This window comes from Canis lupus, chromosome 16 (assembly GCF_011100685.1).
Source record: "Canis lupus familiaris isolate Mischka breed German Shepherd chromosome 16, alternate assembly UU_Cfam_GSD_1.0, whole genome shotgun sequence".
Lineage (NCBI taxonomy): Eukaryota > Metazoa > Chordata > Mammalia > Carnivora > Canidae > Canis > Canis lupus.
In genome coordinates, this window is record NC_049237.1 from 45,098,333 (window position 1) to 45,124,718 (window position 26,386).

General features: G+C 39.5%; 1 protein-coding gene across 5 annotated transcripts in view; it reads left to right on the forward strand.

Moving 5' to 3' along the window:
* FAT1 (FAT atypical cadherin 1) overlaps positions 1-26,386 on the forward strand; it is a 127,008-nt gene that overhangs the window by 51,978 nt on the left and 48,644 nt on the right. For all 5 annotated transcript variants that reach the window (XR_005371603.1, XR_005371604.1, XM_038560321.1 and 2 more), the window contains exon 3: positions 3,693-4,007. Coding sequence is in view for 3 of the 5 variants with exons in the window: in XM_038560321.1 (XP_038416249.1) it covers positions 3,693-4,007 (315 nt within the window). In the remaining 2 variants the exon portion in view is untranslated. The remainder of the gene's footprint in view (positions 1-3,692; positions 4,008-26,386) is intronic.

Below are 26,386 nucleotides of genomic sequence, written 5' to 3' on the forward strand. Positions count from 1 at the left end.
GTAAAGTACCTAGGCAAGCCCTTTGTGTACTTTAAAAAATATTTATAAATAAAGTAGGCTGACTTGAATTATTGTGAATTTGAGCATTCTTGTTAGAAGACATAACTCAGTATGACCTCCTTTCCCTTTGGCATCAAAAATTCACTTTATTTTAGTTATCTCTAAGCTATATTAAATAATTTTTTACAAGGATATAATTAAAATACATGTAAACATAAACATCTTAACAATTACTATGATATAAATATATATACTCCATGAATTCATGAAAGATGAACATCTGAGCATCTCACTTATGCATATTTAATATTTTAATTGCTAATTAATACCATCCTGGTTTTCTCCCATATTTGAGGAGAGCCACTTTGCTCTCTCTCTTTTTTTAAGATTTTGAGAGAGTTTGTGGTTGAGCATGAATAGGAGGAGGGCAAAGGGAGAAGCAGACTCCCCGCTGACCAGGGAGCCCGATGAGGGACTTGATCCTAGGACCCCGGGTTCATGACCTCAGCCAAAGGCAGATACTTAACCGACTGTGCCACCTAGCCATCCCTGTCCTCTAACTTTTAATGTTAAGAAATATCTGGGAGTAACCTTGGATTTGGAAACAACTTCTCCTGATGGTGGCTACAAGGTCATGCAAAGAAGGATACGGTTGATCCTCTATTTGCCAGGTGATAGCGGGGAGAAGGGTGGCCCCCAGCAGAAGGCATCCCGTAATTGTATGCTACAGTCCGCGTACTTACAGAGTAGACTCGAAGTGAAACTTGATGGAAAAGAAATAGCTGCTTTTGCCTGTGATTTAAACCTTGTGTTTGTATTTTACATTATATACTTATATATACTTATATGCTGTATACTTACGTAATTTAGATACTTATATATAAACTGCAAATATTATAATTTTCTTTTTTTTTCCTTCCACCATGAAACTGGAGAAAGCTATTATATGTGAATGAACATTTAATACAATCCTTCTGAATACTGACATGTAAAAAAAAAATAGGTTTGACTTGTCCTTTTAGAATTTTCACATTATATTTTGTTTACTACACTTATGTCGTACTACCTTGGACCAGTGGCATTTTGTTGGCACTGACGTCAAAGGTTCATGGTATTTGAACTCCAGCTCTGCCATTTATTATGACCCCAGGAAAGTTCCTCATCGCTCTTAATCTGAGGTCTTCATCTGCAATTTGAGGATGATAGATCCACATATGTAGTCAGGTTGGCTGTGACAACACAGTAGTGCGTGTGAGACGGTTATCATAGTGCCTGGCATACAGTAAACACTGAACAAATTTGTTTCTGTAATTATCATTGTTACTGAATGCCTACAGATCACACTTAGAGGGACACAATTTTTTTTTTTTAAAAAGCAGATAGCAACATGAAGGGAGTATTAGAGCCAGAAAGAGGTAAATACAAACACCGACCATGTAGCTTTCTTCTTGAAATTTGCTAATTCTTCACCTGTCAGAGGAATCATGTTACATTTTAATGGCAGAGCACAAAGGAACATATGTACACTCATTTATTAATATGCAATCTGAGTAGAGAGAACATTCTGTTATTCCCTGACTTCCTTTGCAACCCTTGATGGGGGTGATGAAAAGGGAAACTGGAAAACATTACTTTTCCCTTGGTCACTAAGGACACTCTTCTTTCAGGCCAAAAACAGGTAGAGTTTTACTAATTTAGTGAACAGACTGGATACACGTAGACTATGTTTGGATTAGACAAAAAGGAAAACATGCTGGATTTTTCTGACAGTTACCTCTGCTGCATAGGGAGACCAGTTAGTTCCTTTTTATTTAAGAGTTGTGAGGCTTTGTTCATTATTCCTGGGAATATTATGGATCCATTTTGAGGGTTTGCTAAGAATTAATGAAACCGTTGTATGTAATTATGCTTTCTGAATAGTGGTCCTCATTTCATGATCATCTATTTCACATTTTAATATTTGGTTAAGTTTGGTATTTATACCTTGTAAACCTTTGGGGGGATGTTAGATACGATGATCTGACACTCGAAATAAGTGAGTTTTTGTGATACTGCTTCAATAAGCAAAGATGTACATTTATGCAGTGATCAAAACGTAAGAAAGCAGATTTATGTTTGGTTGAGATAAATAGAGTTTCATTTTCGGTGCAGATTAAATTGACATTTGTTTGGGCACTTGGGTGGCTCAGTTGGTTAATCATGTGCCTTTGGTTCAGGTCATGATCCCCGGGTTCTGGGATCCAGCCCTGCATCGGGCTCCCTGCTCAGTGAGGAGCCTGCTTCTCCCTCTCCTTCTGCCTGCTGTTCCCCCTGCTTGTGCTCTCTCTCTCTGACAAATAAATAAAATCTTAAAAAAAAATTATTCTTTTTCCTGTAGTAGTTTGCTGAATGGGAAACCAGTAATGCTTAGAGTTGTAGGATTTCCAAAGTCCAACCTGAACCCTATAGTGTTGAATCCTCAAAAGTAGCGTTCATTCAGAATGATTAATGCACAAGAAAAAAAAATGAAGTGCAGTATTTCAGGAACACCAAAGGACAGGATCACACCATTGAATAAACAGGTGGGATTTCCCTAAGAGTAATGGATATTTCCACTTTATCATTATCGTGAGAAGTGGTTAATCCTGGGATTGAGTAAGGTTTTGACTGGTTTCAGTGGCTGGGCCAGAACATTACAGACACTTTAACCCTCTTTGTAATCCTGTAACTCATCTTTTACTGGTTGACTTAGTAGGAAATGTGTTCTAGTTTGGGTCCCAATTGAGGAACTTTCTGTACCATCTTCAGCGTAAGGCATCTATTTACAAAAAATAAATAGATAAGTAAATATATAAACCTATTTAATTGAATAAGTAATTGAATAAGTAATTATTGGGCTCTGGGGAAGGTGCAGGCTCTGCCAGTTGGAATTCAAGAACGATGTGGCCTCTGCCCTTGTGGAGCTTATTCATGATTGTAGCAGAATTTATATTTTTAGCACACTGGTTGTCTTGCCATTTGCCTAAGGGGGCATTAAAAGAAACTAAAGGGTTTCATTCTATGGGCAAGAGACTTGAGCAGACCCTTATTCTGGATTTTGACACGCTGTACTCTGTGTATACCAAACTGTGATGCACCGAGGAGTGTCGCCTCTGTATCTAGACTCCAGCAGCAGTCACATGAATGCAGTGTGGGAAGCAGGGGCTGCTAGACTGGGGGCTCTGACCTGGACCATGGCTTGTTGATTTTGTCTCTTGGTCCCTGATTAACCTTTAGGAAAAATAGAGAATCTCACAGATTTCATCCTTGGAAACACAGAGCACTGGGCCATTAGCTGATCTCTTAGTGCCCATCTTCTTGGGTTATTTTGAGACTTAACTGGGATACTATTTGTAAAGGGTTCTGCACGGTGCCCGACACCTAACGCTAATAATAATAAACACTTGGACAGACCATACTACCCACCGGGTGCTAGTCTGATTGTTCATGTGTGTATTTGCTCATTTAATCAACCTGTGAACATACTGTTGTTTCCATCTTACAGAAAGAAACAGAGGCACAGAGAGGGTTAGCTAATGTGCCCGAGAGCGTGCAACTCTAAGTGACACACAAGCCTTTGAGAAAAAGAGTTGTTATTTAGGTTGACACTTGGTCAACGAGGCAGGTTGTTGTTGTTGTTGTTGTTGACAACACGCTGTCTTCTTTCTTTCCAGGTGTCATAGAGACTTCAGATCGGCTGGACCGGGAGTCCACCTCGCATTACTGGCTAACAGTCTATGCAGCAGATCGGGGTGTGGTGCCTCTCTCGTCATTTATAGAGATCTACATAGAGGTTGAGGATGTCAATGACAATGCACCGCAGACGTCAGAGCCTGTTTATTACCCAGAAATAATAGAAAATTCTCCCAAGGATGTATCAGTGGTCCAAATAGAGGCATTTGATCCAGATTCTAGCTCTAATGACAAACTGATGTACAAAATTACAAGTGGAAATCCACAAGGATTTTTTTCAATACATCCTAAAACAGGTATGTATCGATAGTATTGTGTGAAACCTTTATGCTTAACACTTCTTGATGCGGGGAAATTAAGAATTTTCTTAATTTTACCACTTCTCTTTATTTTGATAAATCATTTCCCCTTTGAGTTATTCCAAACAAGGCTTTATTTCCTGATGAGAACTTAATCCAAATGTTTTTCTTTACCCCCTTTGAACTTGTTTTTATAGAGCTTATTTTATGACTTTGCTCATTAGTGGAATTTCACTTTCAGGTGAAAAAACAAATACAGTGTTTCAGTAAAAGCTCCTAAATTAGTGATATATCTTAAACTCACTGCAGATTCTACTGCTGCTAAGTGTTCAGTCTTCTGAACTCTGCTTTTTATGAAGAATTATCAAAGGAATTTCACAATTCGCAGTATCTTTCTGTGTGGTTTTAGAATTTTTTCATAGAGTATTTCTGTGTCTCTGCAGGCAAGAGAGGATCAAGATTAAACAGTTTTCAGATTGGGAGCAGTTACGTTCTTGACCTGATATATCAAGTTTTCCCTCTGTTTTCCCAGGGTCTGACCCCCTGCTTGTAAGTGGGTAGCTCCTTGACGCCAAAATACTCTTCCAAAATCAGTATCAACTCTTAATCTTTGTTCTTTTACATTTGACAGCATCTCTGTTTTTATTAGTTCTTCTCTTTTGCCTTATTTCACACACACAAAAAAGAGCTTCCACTTGTGATTTCTTAATCACACTTAAGACAGAATCACCATATGACATTGTGAGGATTGTTTATTTGTCAGAAAGAAAACTTCTTATCGAATAGATCACTGGCCTTTGAAAGTAGGGATGGTTCAGTGATGTGGTACTTTTCAATAGAATCTGGTTAACGGAATGTTCTGAAGAGGGAGATGGACTAATGTATGTATATACCTCCATCATGTCTTTGCTAATTCTGTCTTTCCTTATTCTAGGGGAGTTGGCCTGTTAAGTTACTGGGTTGTCTATTCGATATATTATAATAATATGCAAAAATCAAAATTAAAGAGGCATTCTCCACTTCCTTACCAGTCTTCGCTGTCCACCTTTTTGTACTATTCTTATTTTGTGTTCTTTGTTGAATTTTAGTTTTGAGGTAGAAAGAAGATTGAGGTCAGTATCTGTACCAAAACCACTGTACAGAGATACCAGGTAGAGATCAGTGTATATGTTTTGTCTCTAAAAAGCATATTAAAATGTTGGTTGTTTTTAAACCTCTTGTCACTCATAGAGTCTGTCTTGATTGTTGAAAGTAAACTTAAGTACAAGATTAATCTTGAATGTATGAGATTATTTTTTTGTGAGTTAATTATGCCTTAGCTCTTTGGCTGAATTTTGATGTGTCTCTTTGATAAGCAAATAAGAGTGAGGTTTGATGATCATCAAGAATGATTGAGTTGGGGGTGCCTAGGTGACTTAGTCATTTAAGCATCAGACTCTTGATTTCAGCTCAGGTCATGATCTCAGGGTCCTGCGATTGAGCCCAATCAGGCTCTGCCCTGACAATGGAGCTTACTTAAGATTCTCTCTCTTCTCTCTGCTCCGCACCACCCTCCCCCACCCGCATGCATGTGCACACTCTGTAAAAAAATTTTTAAAAATGATTTAAGAATGATTGAGCTGACAAAGTACAACATCCATTCATCATAAAAACCTTCTGCAAAGTAGCTCTAGAAGGAACATTCCCTCAACATAATGAAGGCCTTATATGAGGAACCCGTAGCTAATATCATCCTTAATGGTAAAAAACTGAGAGCTTTTCCCCTAAGGTTAGGAAGAAGACAAGGATGTCCATTCTCACCACTTTTATTCAGCATAGTGCTGGAAGTCCCAGCCATAGCAATCAGACAACAAAAAGGAATAAAAGGTGTCCAGATTGGTAAGGAAAAAGTAAATCTCCCACTATTTGCTGACAACATGATAACTGTATATAGAAAACTAAAAACTCCACAAAAAGTGCTAGAACTGATAAATGAATTCAGTAAAGTCGCAGGATACAAAATCAGTGTGCAGAAATCCATTGCATTTCTATACACCAATAATGAAGCAGCAGAAAGAAAAATTGAGAAAACAATCCCATTTACAGTGACACTCAAAATAGTAAGATCCCTAGGATAAACCTAACCAAAGAGGTCAAAGACCTATACTCTGAAAACAGTAAGAAACTAATTAAAGAAATTGAAGAGGATACAAAGAAATGGAAAGATATTCTATGATCATGGATTGGGAGAACAAATATTGTTAAAATGTCTTTACTACCCAAAGCAGTCTGCACATTTAACACAATCCCTATCAGAATACCAACAGCATTTTTCACAGAGCTAAAATAAACAATCCTAAAATTTGTATAGAACCACAAAGGACCTCAAATAGCCAAAGCAATCTTGAAAAAGAAGGGCAAAGCTGCAGTCTTCAAAACAGTATGGTTCTGGCATAAAAATAGACACACAGATCAGTGGAACAGAATAGAAAACCTAGAAATAAACCCACAGCTGCATGATCAACTAATCTTTGACACTGCAAGCAGGAAAGAATATCTAATGGGAAAAGGACAGTTGCTTCAACAAATGAGATTGGGAAAACTGGACCAGCAGCATGCAAATGAACAGACCGCTTTCTCACACCATACACAAAACATAAACTCAAAATGTAATAACTTGAAACCATACAAATCCTAGAAGAGAACACAAGGCAGTAACCTCTTTGACATTGGCCATAGCAACGTTTTTCTAGATATGTCGCCTGAGGCAAGGGAAACAAAAGTGAAACTAATCTGTTGGGACTACATGAAAATAAAAAGCTTCTGCACAGCAAAGGAAACAAAACTAAAAGGTAACCTACAGAATGGGGGGGAGATATTTGCAAATGACATACCTAATTATTGGCTAGTATCCAAAATATATAAAGAAGTGCTACAACTCAATACCTGCAAAACAGATAATCCAATTTAAAAATGAGCAGAAGACTTGAATGGGTATTTCTCCAAAGGAGACATCCAGATGGCCAACAGACACATGAAGAGATAGATGCTCAGTGTCACTCATCATGAGGGAAATGCAAATGAAAGGTAGAATGAGACCTCCCCTCATACCTGTCTGAGTGGCTAAAATAAACAACTTAAGACACAACAGGTGTTGGTGAGGATGTGGAGAAAAAGGAACCGTCCTGCACTGTTGATGGGAATGCAAGCTGGTGCAGCCACTGTGGAAAACTGTATGGAGGTCCTCAAAAAGTTAAAAATACAGCTACTCTATGATCCAGCAATGGCACTACTGAGTATTTATCCAAAAGATAGAAAAACACTAATTCAAAGGGATACGTACACCCTGATGTTTATAGCAGCATTATTTACAATAGTCAAACAGTGGAAGCCACCCAGTTGTTCATCGGTGGATAAATGAAGAAATGGTGTGTGTGTGTGTGTGTGTGTGTGTGTATGTATATGTATATATATGTGTGTGTGTGTATACATATGCACGTGTATACATATGCATACACACAATGGAGTATTAGCTATAAGAGAACAAAATCTTGGCATTTGCAACAACATAGATGGAGCTATAAAGTGTAATGATTAAGTCTGTCAGATAAAGACAAATACCATATGATCTCACTCATGTGAAGAATTTAAGGAGAAAAACAAATGAGCAAAGAAGAAAAAAGAGTGAGAGATAAAGCAAGAAACAGTTTCTCAACTCTAAAGAACAAACTGATGGTTACTAGAGGGGAGGAGGTGGGGGGATGAGGGAAAGAGGTGATGGGAATTAAAGAGTGCACTTATGAGGAAATGAAATGAAGACCAAAAAATAAAGTAAAAAAGAATAATTGAGCCATATATGAATTTAATTACAGAAGAGAGAGACAGGATCTGAGAGTTGTTTTGGAAGCATTGGGGTAGGCTGCAGGAGCCTGAGCCCATGAGAAAGGCCTGGAATGAAGAGATTATACTGAGTCATGAAGACTGGAATCAGCATCTGTAAATGATTCACAAGAGGCTTGTTGAAGCAGCACACTTGCATAGTGTTTTTACTGCACAAGCAGTAGCCAAGTTCAGCTTCATTTTTGTGAAATAAAATGAAAGAGAACTAAGCCAAAAAATTAGAAGGCACTATGAAACATAAAAGAAGAAAGATAAGAAGTCTATAAAAATTTCACAGGGTTTCGGAGTCAAATTGGGAGGCAATAGGAATCTAGAAGTTAGTCTTGAGGACGATAATTCAGAATATAGCTATCTCCAATTTTAAAATTGACGAATTAGACTTTAAAGTGTTTTCATTTTCCCTGTGTCTTCTCTCTTCTAGATTAGAGGGAGTCTTCTGTGAAGAGACAGGCAAACAAGCAAGCAGTAATTGTGCTTTTGAATATCTGAGGCAGTGCTCTAGGTCTGGGTATAATGTGTAATTAAAGACGCTTAAAGAACTGATGTCTGTTGTGAGCAGCCTTGAAACCTTGGTGATCTCTGGGGCCTCTGAAAGGACCAGAGCCCTGCTCTGCTGATGTGTGTCGAGGAAATGTGATTAATGTGGCATCGCATCTTCTGTTATAGCTTTCTATTCTGACAGTTCTTGGGAGGGGATGTCTGCTGAGACAACTTCTTGATCTTCAGGGATAATAAATCCCCTCCAGGGGGTCCACAGCCAGCTCCAGAAACCCCTGGGTGGGAAGCACATGCATCCTGCTGCTAAGGCCGCAGGAGCAAATTCATAAGGATTACAGGAAGCTTTTATTTTTTTTTTTATGAGTTGAAGACAGGTAATAGTGGGGAATAACTATAGTTAGAACGCAAGAATGTTTTTGTTGTGAAGTATATTACAAACTATATGGGTAGTAAAGAAGTCTAATGATTTCACAAGTCGTGTAAAGTCTCTAAAGATCAAGAAATAACCGTATTTTAGCTTCTTCGTTATTAAAGATTAAACATAGCTATACAAGGCCTGTCTCCAGATGATTCTGTTCCCCCAACTCAGCAGAAACTTTGAGCATGATCCTCAGGGCCCCAACTGCAATGCTTCAAAGTATACATCTTGCTCAAAACGTTTAAAGCAGACCTATTTTTAATGGGTAGGTCGGTATTATGGGAGGGCAGATCGTGGAGGCCGATGAAAGAGTCTTGTAGAAGAAAGTTCCCGTGATTTACTGACCATAACACCACCTGGAGACCCTAAATCATGTTCCTTAATAATTAATGGCTGAGTGAGAAAATCAGTGGTCTGGAAATCAGGGGATTTGGGCAGGAGTGAGGCTTTCACCTCTGGGATCGTGGGGAAACCTGGCTTCCTGGTCCTTCCATCTTCTGATTAGTGACCAGCATTTTTGCACGCCTGTTGAGGGACGTCTACAGAGTGCAGACACTCAGAATCATTTATGGGAAAGATGCCACCTCCTCTTCCATTCACATCTGCTACATTTGCTCTATTAACTGCATTAATCAAGACTTTAGTAAATTGATCCAGGATAAACACATTTGATGGAATAAAATGCATCCACTTGCTTCTTGGTGGTAAAGATAAGTTCAGGACCCTGGTGATTTTTCACGATGTCCAGCAGACTAGAGAAAGCTTAAATTCATTGCCATTCAGTCATGTGTTTTTGCATCAAGCATTTACTGAGCCTCTCCTCTGTATATAGCATGTTAAGAGATGCTTTGAAAGTTCATAGTCTATGGACGTGAAATGGCAAACGGAAACTTCTGTGGGTACCGGGTAGTGTGGCCCTGGACTGGGATAAACAACTCTGGAGGAGGTGAGAAACAGATTGATGGGGTGGGTGTAGTTAGGAAGGTGAAGCCCCTTGCACAAGTTACTGGGCTGATTTTGAAGGTCGGGAAAGTGGACGGTTGGAGAAGAGGTAGGGGATGTTCGTCATGTTGGGGGACAGTTTGATGTGGTGATGAGCATTAGCAGCCAGGCAGGCGATCAAGTTAGAGGAGTATGGGGGAGAATGTGCTGGAAAAATCTTCAATACCGGAATAATGGTTGAAAGACAATATTTATGTTATTTTTATAAATAAGGACCTATTTTTAAGAATGTGCCTGTAATTCCTCAGAATGTTTTGTAGAAATCTAAAACAGGTGACCTCACTGAGTCATTCTGGAGAGGAGGGAAGAATGTCCACAGTCCACTTTTTTCTCCTTTTGTCTTATTAGGACAAAATAGTTTTTTGAAAAATAAAACCTAAAAATAAAACCAAAAAACCTTCCTAGGACTGCATTTGATAATCTGAATTTTGGGTTCTAAGCGGCAGGTTTGAACATTTTTGTGCTTGACCATGGTGCGGGGAACTGTTTTTCTTCATTTTGGATGTTCTTATGTTGTTTAATTGAGGGGGTGGGTTGGGGGCAGGGCTTTCCTTTTTCAGGGTATACAAGCAGAAGAGACTTGTTCTCTTTTCCTTTCCTGACACACTTCTGTTGACACCATGAATTTTTAACATGTTTTGTTGAATTACGTCCAATGTCAGGGTAAATTTCCTTTTTACACCCCCCCCCAGAATACCCCCAAACCCCCTCTGCTCCCACCTGTCCCCACCTCCTCTTTGGCAGCATCGGTTCTCTGTATTTAAAAGTCCTTTTTTGTTTGTTAAATTTACTTCTTTTAACATAAATCCCGCTGTTGCTCAAGTGGGAGAGAGACAGGAGCACAGAATGTTAGATTGTCTGAGCCTTGACAGGCCCGGCTCCTGCAGACAAACGCTTTATAGCTTCGTTCTGTGGCATGTCAAGGACAGAGAAGGGGAGTCCTGAACAATAGGGACCAGTGTGCACCTCCCAGCTTTCATGATTCTACAAGTAGCCTCAGGAAACTGAAACCACCGTAGCAAAATGTCTTTTTATTCTGTATTAACAATTTAACTTTTGAGGCGTGATATGCTACATTCACAATCTGCAGATAATTTTGAAGTGTTGTTACTTTTATGTGCGGGTGTGCTTTAGAAAAGACCATAGTTTTATTCTCTTATCTATGTACTTGGCATTTTCGAGTTTTGTATGCAAAGCAAATATTGCTCTTTATTTTTAAAAAGTCATACTGAAGTATAACTGACACACATTTAAAGCCAACAGTTTGATAAGTTTTGACCTAGCAATACAGCTGGGAAACCATTCCCACACTCAAGCAGTGAACAGGTCGGTCTCTTGCAAAAGATTCCCATGCCTCTTGTTTCCCCGTCCCCCCCAGCTCTTGTCCACCTGCATCCTCATACAACCACTCATCTGCTTTAGGTCACTATGTGCATTTCCTAAAGTTTTATGGAAATAGACTCATGGAGTATATACTCTCTTTTCCTGGAAAAACTTCTTGTACTTAATGTATTTGCTTTGAGATTCCTGCATGTTTTAGTACCAAAAGGATCTTCCTTTTTATTGCGGAGTATCCTTTGCCTAGGTACACTGTAATTTATCCGGTCACCTGTTGTTGGGCATTTGTGTTCCTGTGCTTTTTGGCTGTTACAAATTAAGCTCCTGTGAATATTGGGGAAGAAGTCTCTGTGTGGACATATACTCGCATTTCTCTTCACTTTTCACCTGGGAGGGGACAGTTGTCTGGAAACTGTCTTGAGGCTATAAGCTGGGACATTGTAGGTTCCCATCTCAGGGAGGACTGGCTGTCTTTGTTATCTCATGTCCCATAAACCCTTACTCACTTATTTTGTCTGTTTTGTTTTGTTTTGTTTTCTGGTGGAGGGTAAATCTGACCCCCTGGCTGGAAGTGGTGGAAATTTAGCTACTGCTTTTTAATTGCAAAAAAAAAAAAAAAAAAAAGCTTATTCAATTTAGAACTGCCATAAATATGTATATACTGTTAAAATCTCATGTAATTAGTAGGAGTCATCTTAGCCATTTTTTGTTATGTTTTTAAGGAGTGAAAATTGAGTGTCTAGGTTTATCTTAAGCAGAAGCTCAGCAACATTCTGGGTTTGTTTGTGCTACACTTTCATCCCTAGATTTGTATCACAGTATTGTGCCTAATGCCCAGAATGGGGATTCTCAAGTTCTGGCTGGAACCATCCATCATCACTGTGTTCTAGTTAGGAAGACTGGAAAGCAGAGGTGTGTTTGTGCACAGATGCATGTGTGCCTGGGTCTGTAGAACATAAATTACATAAATTACATTACTTGTTATAAATGTTGCATTCAGAGTACAAAATTCAAAAGGTCCAAAAAGGTATCCAGTGGAAATTTTAGTTCCTTTTCAGTTCCATAGACACACTGTTTTCTTCCATAATATATTAATTAGGTTTTATTTTCTCTCTCCTTGATGCTCTCATGTCTAGGGCTCCCCTGACCGTGGGCAGAGACTGAAATCGCATAGAGATTGCATAGGATCCACATTTCATAGGCATACAAGCAAGTCCAGAACCCATAATTGGAATCACTTCCTTTATCCAGCTGTGTTCTCTATTTGAGTCCCTATCTGACCACCTGCCTTAATCTCCCAGATTCAGGTATCAGACGACCAGCACAGCCCTCTCTGCTCCAGAGCCCACTGAGATCATTCAAACCGGCCAGTCCTAAACCTGCTTCTTCTGCTTTGCTTGTGTAATTTGTGGAACCCACAACAAAGTCTCTTTCCCATGCTCTCTCCTCCTTCCTTCTACCCGCTGGCCGACCTGGCGTGTCCCTGAGTGCCCCTGTGTGGCATGGTGTGTCCCCTCTGGTGATTGTAACCAACTCTCTCTTGAGTGACAGTGGTCTCCTGACTTGTGGGCCTCACCATACTTGAATAATAAAACCTACATTTTGAAACACTTTGAGGCAGCTAGTGTTTGCAGTTTCTTTCCCTTCTATACAAACAAGAAGACATAACTGGTTTTTTTCCTCTTCTTTCTAGATAGGTACAGTCATAGGACATGAAGTGATACCCATCTTGGGTTTTTCTCTTAACGGTATAACGGTATTGGATGCTGCGCTTTAGGAAAATGACTTTATTTATCGATGGACTTTGCCACATTATCATAGAAATATCTGTGCATATGCACGTCCATCTCACCACCCATTTTGCTGATCCACTGGTTTTGCGCTGTCTAGTAAATATATTTTTATATCTTCTTATTTGTGGATGTATATCTCCCTGTCTGGGAACAAATACACTGAAAACAATTTTTATGGTTAAAAGTAAATGCATCAGAAACGTTTGGTAAGTCAAAGGAGAGGCATTCTTCTTGAATATATGTGAGCGTGTGATTTCTGTGTGTCTCTGCGTGTGCATGGTAAAAGGGCTTAGGCTCTTTGACAGCTGTTGGGTCCATTTCCATCCCCCTTGGAATCTTAAATGGTTTAAAAACGAGTTGGAGGCTTTCAGCTATTTTCTTAGCTTTTCCTTTATCAATTCTGTAGAGTTAAAATTTCACCTCTTTTGGAGGCTGATCTCTTCTCATTATTGGATCTGGAGCACATGGCACAGTTTGAATTGTGTAAGTCCTGCTGCTTCTCTCTCTTCAGGCTGATTTCCATCAGGCTCTCTCATGCCTGTTACCTTTGAGATTTGAGCTTGAAAAAGACCGCCAAAGAGAAGCCAGCAAACCGTGGCTTTCCTTCCTTTGCCGCCCTTCTGTGTTGTTCTCTGATCTTTCCTGGACCAGTCTTGCACCCTGCCGCTGTTCCTTGACCTCGCTCTTGGATCAGGCCGGAACAAAACTTTCATTAGGAGTCAGAGGGCTGCTGACAAGTGTAGCTTATTATGTATTAGGTGCATTGAGCTTTATCTCTGACAAGCAACCTCACATACTTCTTCTTTACAAGAAACCCTGGGAGACGGCTGGAGCTGCAAACAGTACCAAGAGTCTGCTGTCTTCCCCATTGGTGTTTTTCCCATTTTACAAATAATTACATGACTTCAGAGAGGTAAAGGTCACCTGGGGGTTGGCGCCAGAAAGACATAAATTCCCTAACTGCCACTTCTGGGAGCACAGCCCCTCCCACATTCGCCCGGTGTGCTTGTGGGTTTGGGATGTAAGTGTGGTTTGGGAACCAGTTTTTCTGTACCTTCTCTGTTCTTTGTGTCGAGGAATTCCTCTATGACATAATGGTTGCTTTTTAGGCTAATCTTATTTCTATAATATTTTTAGACCAAAGAGCATGAAGTTTCTAAATAACGCTAGATCTTTAAACTTAGTTTTATTAACCATGTACTGCAAGGAACATTAAGCTTTTTCTGTAAAGGGCGAGGTAGTAAATATTTTAGGCTTTGTGGGCCATCCTGTCTCTGTCACAGCCACTCAGCTTTGTCACTGAGTGGAAGTAGCCATAGACAAAATGAAAATGAATGGGCCCGGCTGTCTTCCAATAAAACTTTATTTATGGACATTGCAATTTGAGTTTCGTGTATTTTTCATGTGTCACAATATAGTCTTCTTTTGATTTATTTTTTTTTCCCCGGCCCTTTAAGGATGTAAAAGCCATTCTTAGTTCGCAAGCCATACAAAAACGGGTTGATGGTAGTTTTTTGGCTCCTGATATATTGGTCTATTTGTTAGTTGGACTAGTTAAATTGTTGATTTATTTCTCAGGGGTAGACTATTTGATAGTCATCAAGTAAAAACTGAACTGTTCCCATGGCTAAGCAGTATATACTAACAAAACAATCTATGTTTGCTTCTCCAGATTATTAAAGTTATTCTTCAAAGAATAGTAGTTAGGATATTAGTTATCACGGTTAAAGTCTCAGATAAGATTTAGCACGTTGATGACAGACTATTAGCTCTCTTCTCCTTTGAGAAAAAACTATTTCTCATTAGAAAATAGAGTATTTCCAAGTTTTGAGATTTTCACACTTTTTTGTGTGTGCTGGGGTATCCTGTTAAAAAACTATTTCAGAGGTTGAAATCCCCACTCTCACAGTCGGCCGTAAGTATGCTTATCAGATCTTGACCACTTTCTCCAGTTTTGTTCCTATTCCCTTATTCTGAGTTAAGATAGTCATGGTTCCAAATACCTAATGACAGCTTCACATGCTTTGTAGAGGACAACTTTATACAGGGCCCCGATTTTCATTCATTTATGTACATGTAGGATAGCGTATTTAATGTAGAATTATTTTAAGTTCAGTATGAGACATGTTTATTTGATTTCAGAAAGATGTGGTGATGTTTATAGAAGTTATATACATATATATGCGTGTGCGTGTGTGTGTGTGTAGTTTATGTGTAGTGATCCCTAAAGCATGGTAAAGACTTACAATTGTGTGACTTAGAGGTTTGCAGGGATGCTGGTACTCATCCGTGTTCTAGTCCAGTATCATACTGCCATATATATTTTTTTTTTCTCAAAGTAAATGGTGTTTTATTGTGGCTGGAACGGAGGCTGAACAAAGTGCAATAGGAAGTAGCTACAGCTGCAAACAACTTCCAAGGGTTTCCGGTAACATTTGATAGCCACAAAGGAAGGAAATAAAGGGCCAGTCACTTTACAATGGCAGGAATTCATTTAAGGAGAAAAAAAAGTTTTTACCTATTTGTAATCTTTTTCCATGCAGATACTTTAAGGAAAAGTCTAAAGATTTTTCTTACCTGTTCCTCCTGCTTATTTTTTATTTTATAGTGAAATAAAAAAAGAAAGAGTCTGAAAGAAGTGAAGTTTTTTTATTCAGTGCTTTTTTGCACATGTTGAAGAAGATACGCTTTTCCTCTTAAAATCTGTTAATCTTGAATCCTTCTGATAAGTTTTATAAAGGAGTATTCTGGGTTTGTTTTTTTCATACATTGCTGAATATTATTTCTTAAAATTATTTTTAGGACCAGCATTTTCAGGTTTTCCATTTACATGCCTTTCTCAAAATTATTTTAAGGACCAGTATTTTCAGATTTTCCATTTAGGTGCCCTTTTTGTCAACATGATGTGGCCCTTATAAAATGGATTGGGTTTCTTTCCCTCCCCACCTCTGCTGTATCTGACATTTATAAGAATGTTGAAGGCAATTCCTGATAAAATGCATGTGGCTTTTGATCTTGTGTTTATCTTGGGTTTTAATACCATGAAGTTTCAACAAGAAACAGCTAGTAAAATGGAATTAAAGCCAGAAGAGAGAGGTCTTGGAGACTTCAGGGTATAAATTCCTACCCAGGCACTTACCCGTGTGACTTTAGATTTGGTCGTTGGATTCATTTTGTAAGTAAGGATTTTCTATGGGACTCTGAAACCTCGAACCGAGTGAGTCCCCAGCGCCTGTGCAGCCTTGACAGTCTATGAATAGAATCCCATTTTTGGCTCTAAGCCTAATCCTGCCGGCACCAGGACTGCAGTGACAAACAGTAGCCGCTCAGATGCCGCAGCTGCCGGCGGAGCTCCAGGCGGGCCGCAGTTACGTGCGGGCTTCGGCCCTGCACCACCTAAATAAAGACCGCGCGGTTCTGCGGAGCATCTCTGAGCTCATGGTCTGAAGCTCCGGGGGGTGGATGTTGAGTGATAACTACAGGCAAAATGCAAAGTCCTCTCTCGGCCTCTAAGGCAATCTGTATTTTTAGAATGGGGCTGAGCTAGCGATGCCCAGCCTCCCCGCCTGCCTGTCTCTCCAGGTCCGCCCTGCCTTGTCCGAGTGGGTGCTTGGGTGCCTGCCCGTGTGGGTGGGCATTCGGGCTCAGCTTAGGGCTTCCAGGGCCAGGCCCAACCCGTACCCATTTATTAAATCCAGCACAGACCCAGACGTGCTAGTGTGTGCTTGCTGCTCAAGACTCACTTTACATTTGACAAAGATTTTTAAAAAATGGTGGAATTCATAGGACTTTTCAATTGCACCTGTTGGAAGAGGAGTCTTTTAAAGTTTGAACAGAGAAATGCTATTTTTATTTTATTTTATTTTATTTTATTTTATTTTATTTTATTTTATTTTATTTATTTTATTTATTTTATTTTATTTTATTTATTATTTATTTTATTTTTTTTTTTTTTAAGCTTTTATTTATTCATGAGACAGAGAGAGAGGCAGAGACACAGGCAGAGGGAGAAGCAGGCCCCGTGCAGGGAGCCCGACGTGGGACTCGATCCCAGGTTTCCAGGATCAGGCCCTGGGCTGAAGGCAGCGCTAAACCGCTGAGCCACCCGGGCTGCCCGAGAAATGCTATCTTTGGTCCAGTTTCCCGTCCTACCGCCTGGGTACCTCTGTCTACCCACTGTGTGGTTCCCCGGGACTCGAGCTGGGATCTTTGTCACTTGGAGTTGTCGTCATCAGCCTTGTTCTGAGAACGTTTTCATTTTATTAAAGCTGGTTGGGAACCGATGTGTAAGGCCTTCTGTCCCATGGAAAACCATTTACTGAGCGGCAGTCACGTGCTGCATGGAACTCTCCAGTTTCTGTCTCCTGCTTTCCTATCTCACTGTGCTTTCCTGGCTTTAATACTTCATTTAACAAAGTAGAATAAGTACTGATTATGTTTCCTCCCCTGTGTTCCATGCATTTGATTAGTCCTTGTGGTTCTTTGGTAGCTTAACAAACTTAAGCAGGCTGTATTTCAGTAGTGTACAGTGGAAGTTTAAAAAACAAAAATCATCATGAGCCCAGAATTTAAAATACATCCCCCATAAAGTTCTAAAATGCTTTTGTTTACCTTCTGACCTCTCCTATCTTCTCTATTTATTTTGTAGCATCTGTGTTAATTTTTCCTGGTAGAGGCATTTTACTGTTTTTTTTTTTTTATAGCCTATAATATATGTAAGAGGAATGAGAGGTCATTATGGCTAAACCAGAAAGGATCGTTGTGGCAAATGTAGGGCAAGCACAGGTAAATTCTTTCTGACAAAGAATATTTTACAGGGTAAATGGTTTTTGAAACATTTTTTCTTTATTATTCTCATGGTACCCCGAGGCCCATGGTGCTTGTTAAATGAACTCTTAAAAGAGCAGTGAGGAAGGAAGAAAATAGATGGGGGAAAAAGGCAGCAAGAAATTGTTTCAGTTTCTTCAGAATAAAAGGGTTTTTTTCTCTCTTGGTTTTTAGTTGAAATAACTTTCTAATTAGGGCTTTATATTTTATAGGCATTAAGCTAGTATTTATAATTATTGTTAATAGGGTTACTGAAAAATATTTAGGCTTTTCTTTTTTTTTAAGATTTTATTTATTTATTCATGAGAGACACAGAGAGAAAGACACAGGCAGAGGGAGAAGCAGGCTCCCCTATGGGGAACCTGAGGTGGGACTCCATCCTGGGACTCCGGGATCACGCCCTGAGCCAAGGGAGATACTCAACCACTGAGTCACCCAGGCATCCCCAGGGTGATTTTTTTTTTTTTTTTTAATTTCACTCTTCCCATGGGGGAGGAAAGAATATGAAAAATACTAAAAAGATTCAACTGTGTACAATTTGTTGCATATTTTATATATTAATTTTTAAAAAGGAAGACTTAATTTACGTCTGGCTCTCAGACACAGTAGTTTAGGAGGCTCCCTCCAGAACTGAGAGTCAGCTTGCTCTTCCTTTTAAAATGTCCTTTGGCTCTAGCAAGCTTAGTTTTTACAGTAAGAGTACATTTTAGAACATATGATACACTCTTATAAAGTTTTTGTTAAAAAACGTAGTAGAGGGGTGCCTGGGTGATGCAGTCGCCTGAGCCTCCTACTCCTGATTTTAGCTCAGGTCATGATCTCAGGGCTGTGAGATTGAGACCCACATTGGCTCTGTGCTGGGTGTGGAGCCTGCTTAAGATTCTCTCTCCCTCTCTCTGCCCAGCCCCTTCCTCTATAAAAAGAAGTATTGGAAAAAAAAAATTGTAAAAGATATACTACTGTCATATTTCTAAGTTTTAATTTTTACATTTGGGGTTTGGACTTTTATGAAGGCGTATACACATATCACGTATCATATATAAATATATTACCTTTTTAGTTTTTGTAAAACTTGCTTGAGCCATGTGTTTAACAGCCTATTTACTGGGGTATTACAGTTTTATCGCAATTGTTCTTAGTGTTGCTGATTCTTGAAGCACTGACTGTCCTGGGAGCAGTCCTTGCTAAGATCTGGGAGCAGTCCTTGCTAAGATAGGGGTTGAGGGCAGCCCTAGTGGCTCAGTGGTTTAGCGCCACCTTCAACCCAGGGTGTGATCCTGGAGACCCGGGATCGAGTCCCACGTCGGGCTCCTGCATGGAGCCTGCTTCTCCCTCTGCCTGTGTCTCTGCCTCTCTCTCTCTGTGTCTCTCATGAATAAATAAATATTTAAAAAGAGATGGGAATTGAATGAAAGTAGAAAGGTAGAAATCAGACTTCCAGATCATGGTAGTAACAACTCCTAAGGAAATCACAGTGTCTTAAACTAAATACTTATTTTACCACCATATATACCACAGTTGAAGTTCCTGAACTTAGTAAAGAGCAGGCTATATTAAAGTGTTCCAGCAAAATCAGGGAAAACAGTTAAAAATAATACACCTAAATTGCATACCTACAGTCAAAAGGGCTAATCACAATAGTGCTGTGATTAATAAAGCTCTGTAAAAAGGGTACAGAGTCTTGAGGACGTTCACAAAGGAAGCCAGACTGGATGGCTAGAGGTAGTCTTAGAATAATGTAAGAAGCTCCTATGTGTTCACTGAATAATTTTGTGATGTGATCATTATACACACTAAATATGTAATTATGGTGTATGCAATTTAAGGTTATTTGTGTGAGCTAAGAGTTTGGGTTCTGGGGTCAGATGGACTTAGGGTCACATCTCTGCCCTGCCATTTACTAGCTTTGTGACTGTATACCTCAAAAGCCTCCAGTATCTTTTTTTTTTTTTAAAGATTTTATTTATTTATTCATGAGAATACACAGAGAGGAGAGAGAGAGAGGGAGAGAGGCAAAGACCCAGGCAGAGGGAGAAGCAGGCTCCATGCAGGGAGCCTGATGTGGGATTCGATCCCGGGTCTCCAGGATCATGCCCTGGGCTGTAGGTGGCGCTAAACTGCTGAGCCCAGGGCTGCCCAGCCTCCAGTATCTTAAGATCATCTATTATTGGCTCCCTTGTGGGGTTGCTGTGATTATTCATTGAGAATGACCGATATAGTGCCTAGCCCAGAGCCAGATGCTTGGAAGCACACCATTAGTGTTGCCTAAAAAGTGAGCTATGAGACCATAGTTTAATACTTGTCTGTACCTTTTAGGTCTAAGAGCTAGTTTCCTTAAATGAATTGCATGCCTTTGAGGACATGGGCCTTGTCCTAAGCTTTTCTTTGTGTGTCATGGAGTGTTCAGAGAAGTCCTGAAAAAATGGATTGAATAACTAAATACAGACTGAACAAGTGGGTGACTTTTGAGTTAGTAAACTTTATGACAGCATCAACAGTGCTTATGAACATACATGCCATTGGTTAATTTTTAGTTCTTAGAAATCAGAAGCTAAAAATAAAAGTTGGTATTGACCCCCCCCCCCCCAAGTCTTTCAACACAGAGATTCTTGATTTTTAGGTGCTTAGGTGAAGCTGTCAACTACCACCAACCAACCAGGTTTCTTTGCCCCCAGCTGAGCCCAAGTGAGAAAGACTAGGAGAAGGGAAGGGATGTGCAGAGGGAAGCATTGTGCGGCAGCATCAGCATGTCAGAATCTTGGACATTGTTGCTTCTTCACTCTTTAAGACCGATATTTACAGAATTTAGAATTTGATACCAAATATATTTGCCGTGGAATCACTGCTTCAAATTCTAACTACAGAAAAAGATTGGGCGTATTGTCATTACCAGGTTTTGGTTTTGACAGGGATAATTTGAAAATTGGATCCTCCCTGAAAGAGTGGAAATGACTGGAGACTACTTAAATTATTTAAATTAACTTAAAAATTCAGTTTTGCGGTCCCATGAGCCATGCCTCCAGTGCTCAGCAGCCACATCTGCTGGGCGCTACCTCAGAGGACAGTGCAGATTGAAGAAGTTGCCCATCACAGAAAGTTCTGTTGGATGCTGCTTTTCTACAATATCTGTTACTGTAGCTCATGCATTATTCTAAAATGAGCAAAAGGGTACAAACGCCAAAGTAGTTGTAGTGACTAGAGGAGAATAATCAGAGAAATGGGAAATGTGAATTAGGTGAGTAGACTCCCCCCAACCTCCACCCCTTCCTCGATCTTTCCCCTTCCTCTCCTTCTTCTCAAGTAGAGTCATTGGAAAATGGTTGAGAGTAAATTTCCTGCCAAGCAAGGCGAATACATGGCCATATTGTTTTCTCTCCAAAACCAAGACTTTTTTTAAAAAATTATTTTATTTTATTTTTTTTAAGGTTTTATTTATTTATTTAGCAGGGGGAGAGAGAGAGAGAGAGAGAGAGAGAGAGGCAGAGACACAGGCAGAGGGAGAAGCAGGCTCCATGCAGGGAGCCCGACGTGGGACTCGATCCTGGGTCTCCAGAATCACACCCTGGGCTAAAGGTGGCAATAAACCACTCAGCCACCTGGGCTGCCCTTTTTTTAAAATTTAAATACAGTTTTGGTTCTTTGGAAACTCCTACTACTTATCATTAGTATTTGCTCTCTTGTTGTGTTGGACCTTAATCCCATTTGGAAATTTTTCCCACTCCTCCTTCCCTGGCTGTCATGTAGTTACGTCTGCAGCACTGATGTTTCAAACCATCTTTTATAGAACCAGATCTTTCACTTCCCCCTCTCGTTTCCCTCATCCTTACTGTGGACTTCAGGCTCTGGTGCTCTAGGTGTATTGAACTCCCAGCTCCGCACCTTGCCGAGTGATGTGGAGTAAGCAGTCTAATTTCTCTGAACCTGTAAAAATGTATATTTATTTATTATGATACCGATATCGCCACTTATATCCATCTGGATTAAATGGGATAATTTACTCAAAGCTCATAGCACAATACCTTGCATGTAGGAAGTCAGATAACAATTAGAGATGAGATCATCTGATGCATTATTTAGCTCCTGCTGTGTAGTAAACTGTCCCAGAATTGAGTGGCTTAAAACAACCACCACCTATAGTTTAGTATAGGATTCTGCTGGGCAGTTCTGGTCTTGTCCAGGCCTGACCAATCTTTTCATGCAGTGTTCATTTGACTGGTTGGCTCTGAGGCTGGCTGGGCCTGGATGGCCTCGCTTGCATTTTAGGTGCTGGGCTGGTTGTCTGCTGGGACTACTGTCTAGTAGTCTAGACGGCTAGACTACCTGTGTAGACTATGTGTGTCTCATCATCCAGCCAAGTTAAAGCTCTCCTCGATTAGAGAGCCCTCAGCAAGAGCTCTTGCCTCTCCCTGTGTTCTATATGAACTCTACACTCAAGTCTCACTTTCATATTATTTCCTGAATGTGGTCTTTGCCTTCACCTTTGTTCCTTGGCAACAAGACCTTCTTAGTGCATGCCACAGAGCAGTTGAACGAATACCTAAATATAGCTCCACCTTTGTGGATGGTCTCATGTTATCTTCACCTACTAATCCTTTCATGTTGACTTTGATGTGCTACCTGCTTTGTGACGTCCATTTGATCTCTTAAACTTTGGGAAGTTCGGAGGTGGTTTTTGGTATTGATTTATAAGAAACGTCAAAGAGTAAAATTTTGTATTGAAACAGTTAATTTAACTGTTCTTAAATGGTTCTCGTCTCTAAATGCTAATGTGTATTGAAAAGCTATGAAGAGTTTTTTTTTTTTTTAATGATCCTCAACCATAGGAAAGGTTGGTTTCTTAGTTTTACATATATTTATGGGGTAAATTGGTAGCTGCTAGTGGGTGAGAATATAGTATTTTTGCTAACTCAGTTCTTCTATATAATATTGGTCTACACAATGAGATGTTTTTCTAGGCCAAGGAAAGAAATTTTCTCTTTTCATTTCTATTTTTAATTTAATAGTGCTCCGCAGAAAAGATAAAGCACAGTTGCAAAAGGCAGCATTTGCATATATATTTTCTTGCTTTGTCCACTCATTTTACTTTCTAACTTGCTTTTTTTGACCTACTAAATGAATAATGATTATTGCTGGTGTGTGTGTGTGTGTGTGTGTGTGTGTGTGTGTGTGTTCTCCTAAACTTTATGTAAGTCGCAGTTCAGAGTTTATGGAGACTTGAAATACCAAAGTGCAGTAAGTTATGCAGTGCGGGGTGAAGGGGAGGAAAAGAAACCCCAAACAGTCTCATTAGGGCGTCGGGAAAACTGAACTCTAATTCTGACTCTGATAATGACTTACTGGTGGCCTTGAGACAATTTAACTTCCCTTTGGCTTAGGCAGCTGAGCTCAATAATCTTGAAGGTTTCTCTCTAGCTTTGAAATATCATGCTGTTTCTAAAATCGTGCTATTTCTATTAAGTATTTGTCTTCCTGGGATTTCATAATAATTTAAAGATGAGCACAAATGTTTAAAATGAAAGAAAGGGATATACTTATTAGGGTATTTAATAGCAACAGGGTTAATAACATGTCCTGGGTATGTAGGAAAAGGATTCTTGGGATTCATCTTTTGATACAGGTGTTTGTCAAGTAGGATTGAGATGTACAGAATCACAGTGGAAATGAATATGAAATGCATGATGGATTCCATAGCTGAGGATGTTGTGGCTAGAGCTCTGCATATTTGGGTATAGCCTCCTGATGGGGTCAACTGTTTTCAGGTAGAGGGTACTTCCCAGTACTATCCATGGTTTCCCTCATATTGTCCTGCTTCCTTAGGAAATTTTGTTTTCTTGTCAGAGTTCATTTTCTATGCAAATTTTACAAACATGAATTTCCCCTTAGAGGGTGCAGCACCTCTTGCCACCCCCACCCCCCCCACCATGCATATATATGCACAACCTCCCCCTGGGGTTGGTATTAGGCAAAAGAAAGCAATGTAGTACTTTCTATAGGATTTCTTTTGGCCTCAGTGTTGTGAATCTAGAAAGAAAGGTCTTCTTGTTCATCTGAAATATCTTATTATGTGTTTATGAGAATTCTACATGTAATTTAAATCTCGATTACCACACAAGGTTGGCGGCCACTGTATTGGTGAGCCCGGGTCTAGATCTTCATCATCCCTCATGTGTGTACTTGCTCAAAACATCGCTCAATGTGAGCGTGTCTCCTCTTCATAAGAGAAGTACTTTTCTTGGTCTCCTTCCTGCCTCCCTGGCTCTCATTTTAGTTTCTCTTCTAAGCTTCCCTGACCTACTTGGAGGAGAGACTTTCTCCCTAAAATTCTCTGCCCTGGGCTTGTGGGACACAAGATTTTCTTTCAGCCAAATGCTCCCTAGGCTTCCTCATGGTTCTAAACATGGCTGTCACCTGCTTCCATAAAACATCGGCCCACCATTCTTTTTTTTTTTTTCCTCACATCCTCTTCTGCTTGTGGTATAACCCAAATCTGCCTGCCTCCAACTACCCGCCCCCCCTGCACTTGACATCTGTGCCTCTCCATGTCGGCTGGATGCCACCGTCACCTGGACCACCTGTCACAGCATAAATGCATGTTAAATCATTTTCTGTTAGCTCCTAGAAAAGCTATAAATATGTATCATTATTTCCAAGTGTAGTTTTGTGTGTGTGTCACTCAAATATTTTTAATGCTGCTCTTTTAATGGTTTTAAGGAATTCATGTGTTCACACATTTAGGTATTTTTTTTTTAGAGTAATAGAGATGTAGCCATATAACCAAGATCTACAAGGAAGGCAGGCTCTGTCCTCATGAGCTTTACAGGCTACAAAAGAAGACCTCAAGATGCGTGACTGTAGTGCCGTGGGGTGATGTTACGAGAGAGCAGATGTCAGAGCTCAGAACTCAGCAGCAGGACCCAGGCCACACCTGTCAGGGCAGGCCTCAGAAATGATATCTAAGCTGGGAGGTGAAGGAGTGGATATAGCAGTAACTGGCTAAAAAAAAAAATGTGTAAGAAAGGAACATTAGAATTCATTGCATTTGAATGAAATTAATGTTCCATTTGCATTAACAGGAGAATTAATTTGAAACATATGGAGAGTGCAAGTAACAAACCTACATGTTTGTTTTTTGTCTTTATGTTGAATTTGGAGCAGGGATGTGGGCACATCCTTTGTGAGCAGTCTGTGCTATAAGTAAACTGTAAAGTGGGGAATTTTATTTGCTAATGGATAGTTACTTGTTTGTTATAGAACTTACTTGCTAAAGGATAGTCAAGCAACAAATGATTAGGTTCTACAGAAGCAGGATGCTATTTTGCTGTGAAAGTGCCAAGCTGTTGCCCCTGTGATGTTGCCATTGATAACAGTTTTTTGATGGGCACCTTAGGACAATTAGATGGGACCTAATCACAGTGATTTCCTGTCATTCTTGAACTACTTAAAACCACAATCAGAAAGTGGTAAACTTTTGATAGGAAAAAAGAGGAATTAACTTTAAAAGGTTTTTGACTAATGAAAATCAAACCTGTGCCACATTAAAGCAGTGTTTTCACACCATTAAGCATTGTAAAGCATTTTCCTTCCATTGTAACGCATTCTCTTTTAATCTATAAGTATGGTTTGGGAAAAACCCCAGATTCTGGTCTACAATGTAGTCTTTTGTTTTGTTAACAAGAGCACCTTGCTTCCTTAAATTGGGGAAATATAATGTTGATTGAGATCCTTAGTAACTATTTAAGGAAAAAAAAATACTTCAGATTAAATGAAAACACAAATCTTTCATTTACAAATTTAAAGAAGCATTTCGAATAGCCTTTAATTGGTAGTTGTGTGAAATTAGGATAATAGGAGAAAATCAATTATAGCAATAAAGTCTGTTCTTAAATATCAATTATTTGAAGTATTTCCCTGTGTGAAAAAAATCCTCAAAAAGCTGGGCGGGAGAAAGGTGGTTCCTGGCAGGTGTCTTGCCACATTAGTTTTTACCTGAGCTTCAGATCTGGCATCAGACTCAGCACAGGCTGTAGAAGATATTTTAGTGATTGGGGGAATTTTGTGTTTTGTGAAGTACAGAATATATTTAATCAGTTTTAATGGTCCTCCGGGATTCAACACATGTTGATAGTTTAGCCGACTGTTATTAAAGTTCTAGAGATTGAAACTATGGATTTTCTAGTTTGATACAAAAATCAAATAAAGAATATGGGGTTTCTTTGAGGATCATTTTTGTTTTCTTTCACTGGAAATTAATTGGTACTTGAGCAGTGTGTCCTGGAAAATCACATTACTTTTATAACAGTTCTTCACTTATGAAGGTTAATGATTCAAATGTAATAAATCATAGTCAACATTAGATTTTCCAGTGGTCCTTTTTTAATATAGTTATAGAAGATTTTTCTGTTAATTCTTAATCATCACTGCAGTAGTTAGAGGAGTTTGAAAACCTGGATAACGTCATCTTACTTTTGAAGATCTCTTCTGACAAAATGTTTATTCAAACCGTTAAAAAAAGTCACTGATTTGAGTTTTGCCACTTTCTTCATCCTTCATCTGCTGTGTTTAAGAAGCATTAAAATGAGAAAGTATGTTGTGTGTAAATAAAATAATTGGACCTGGATTAT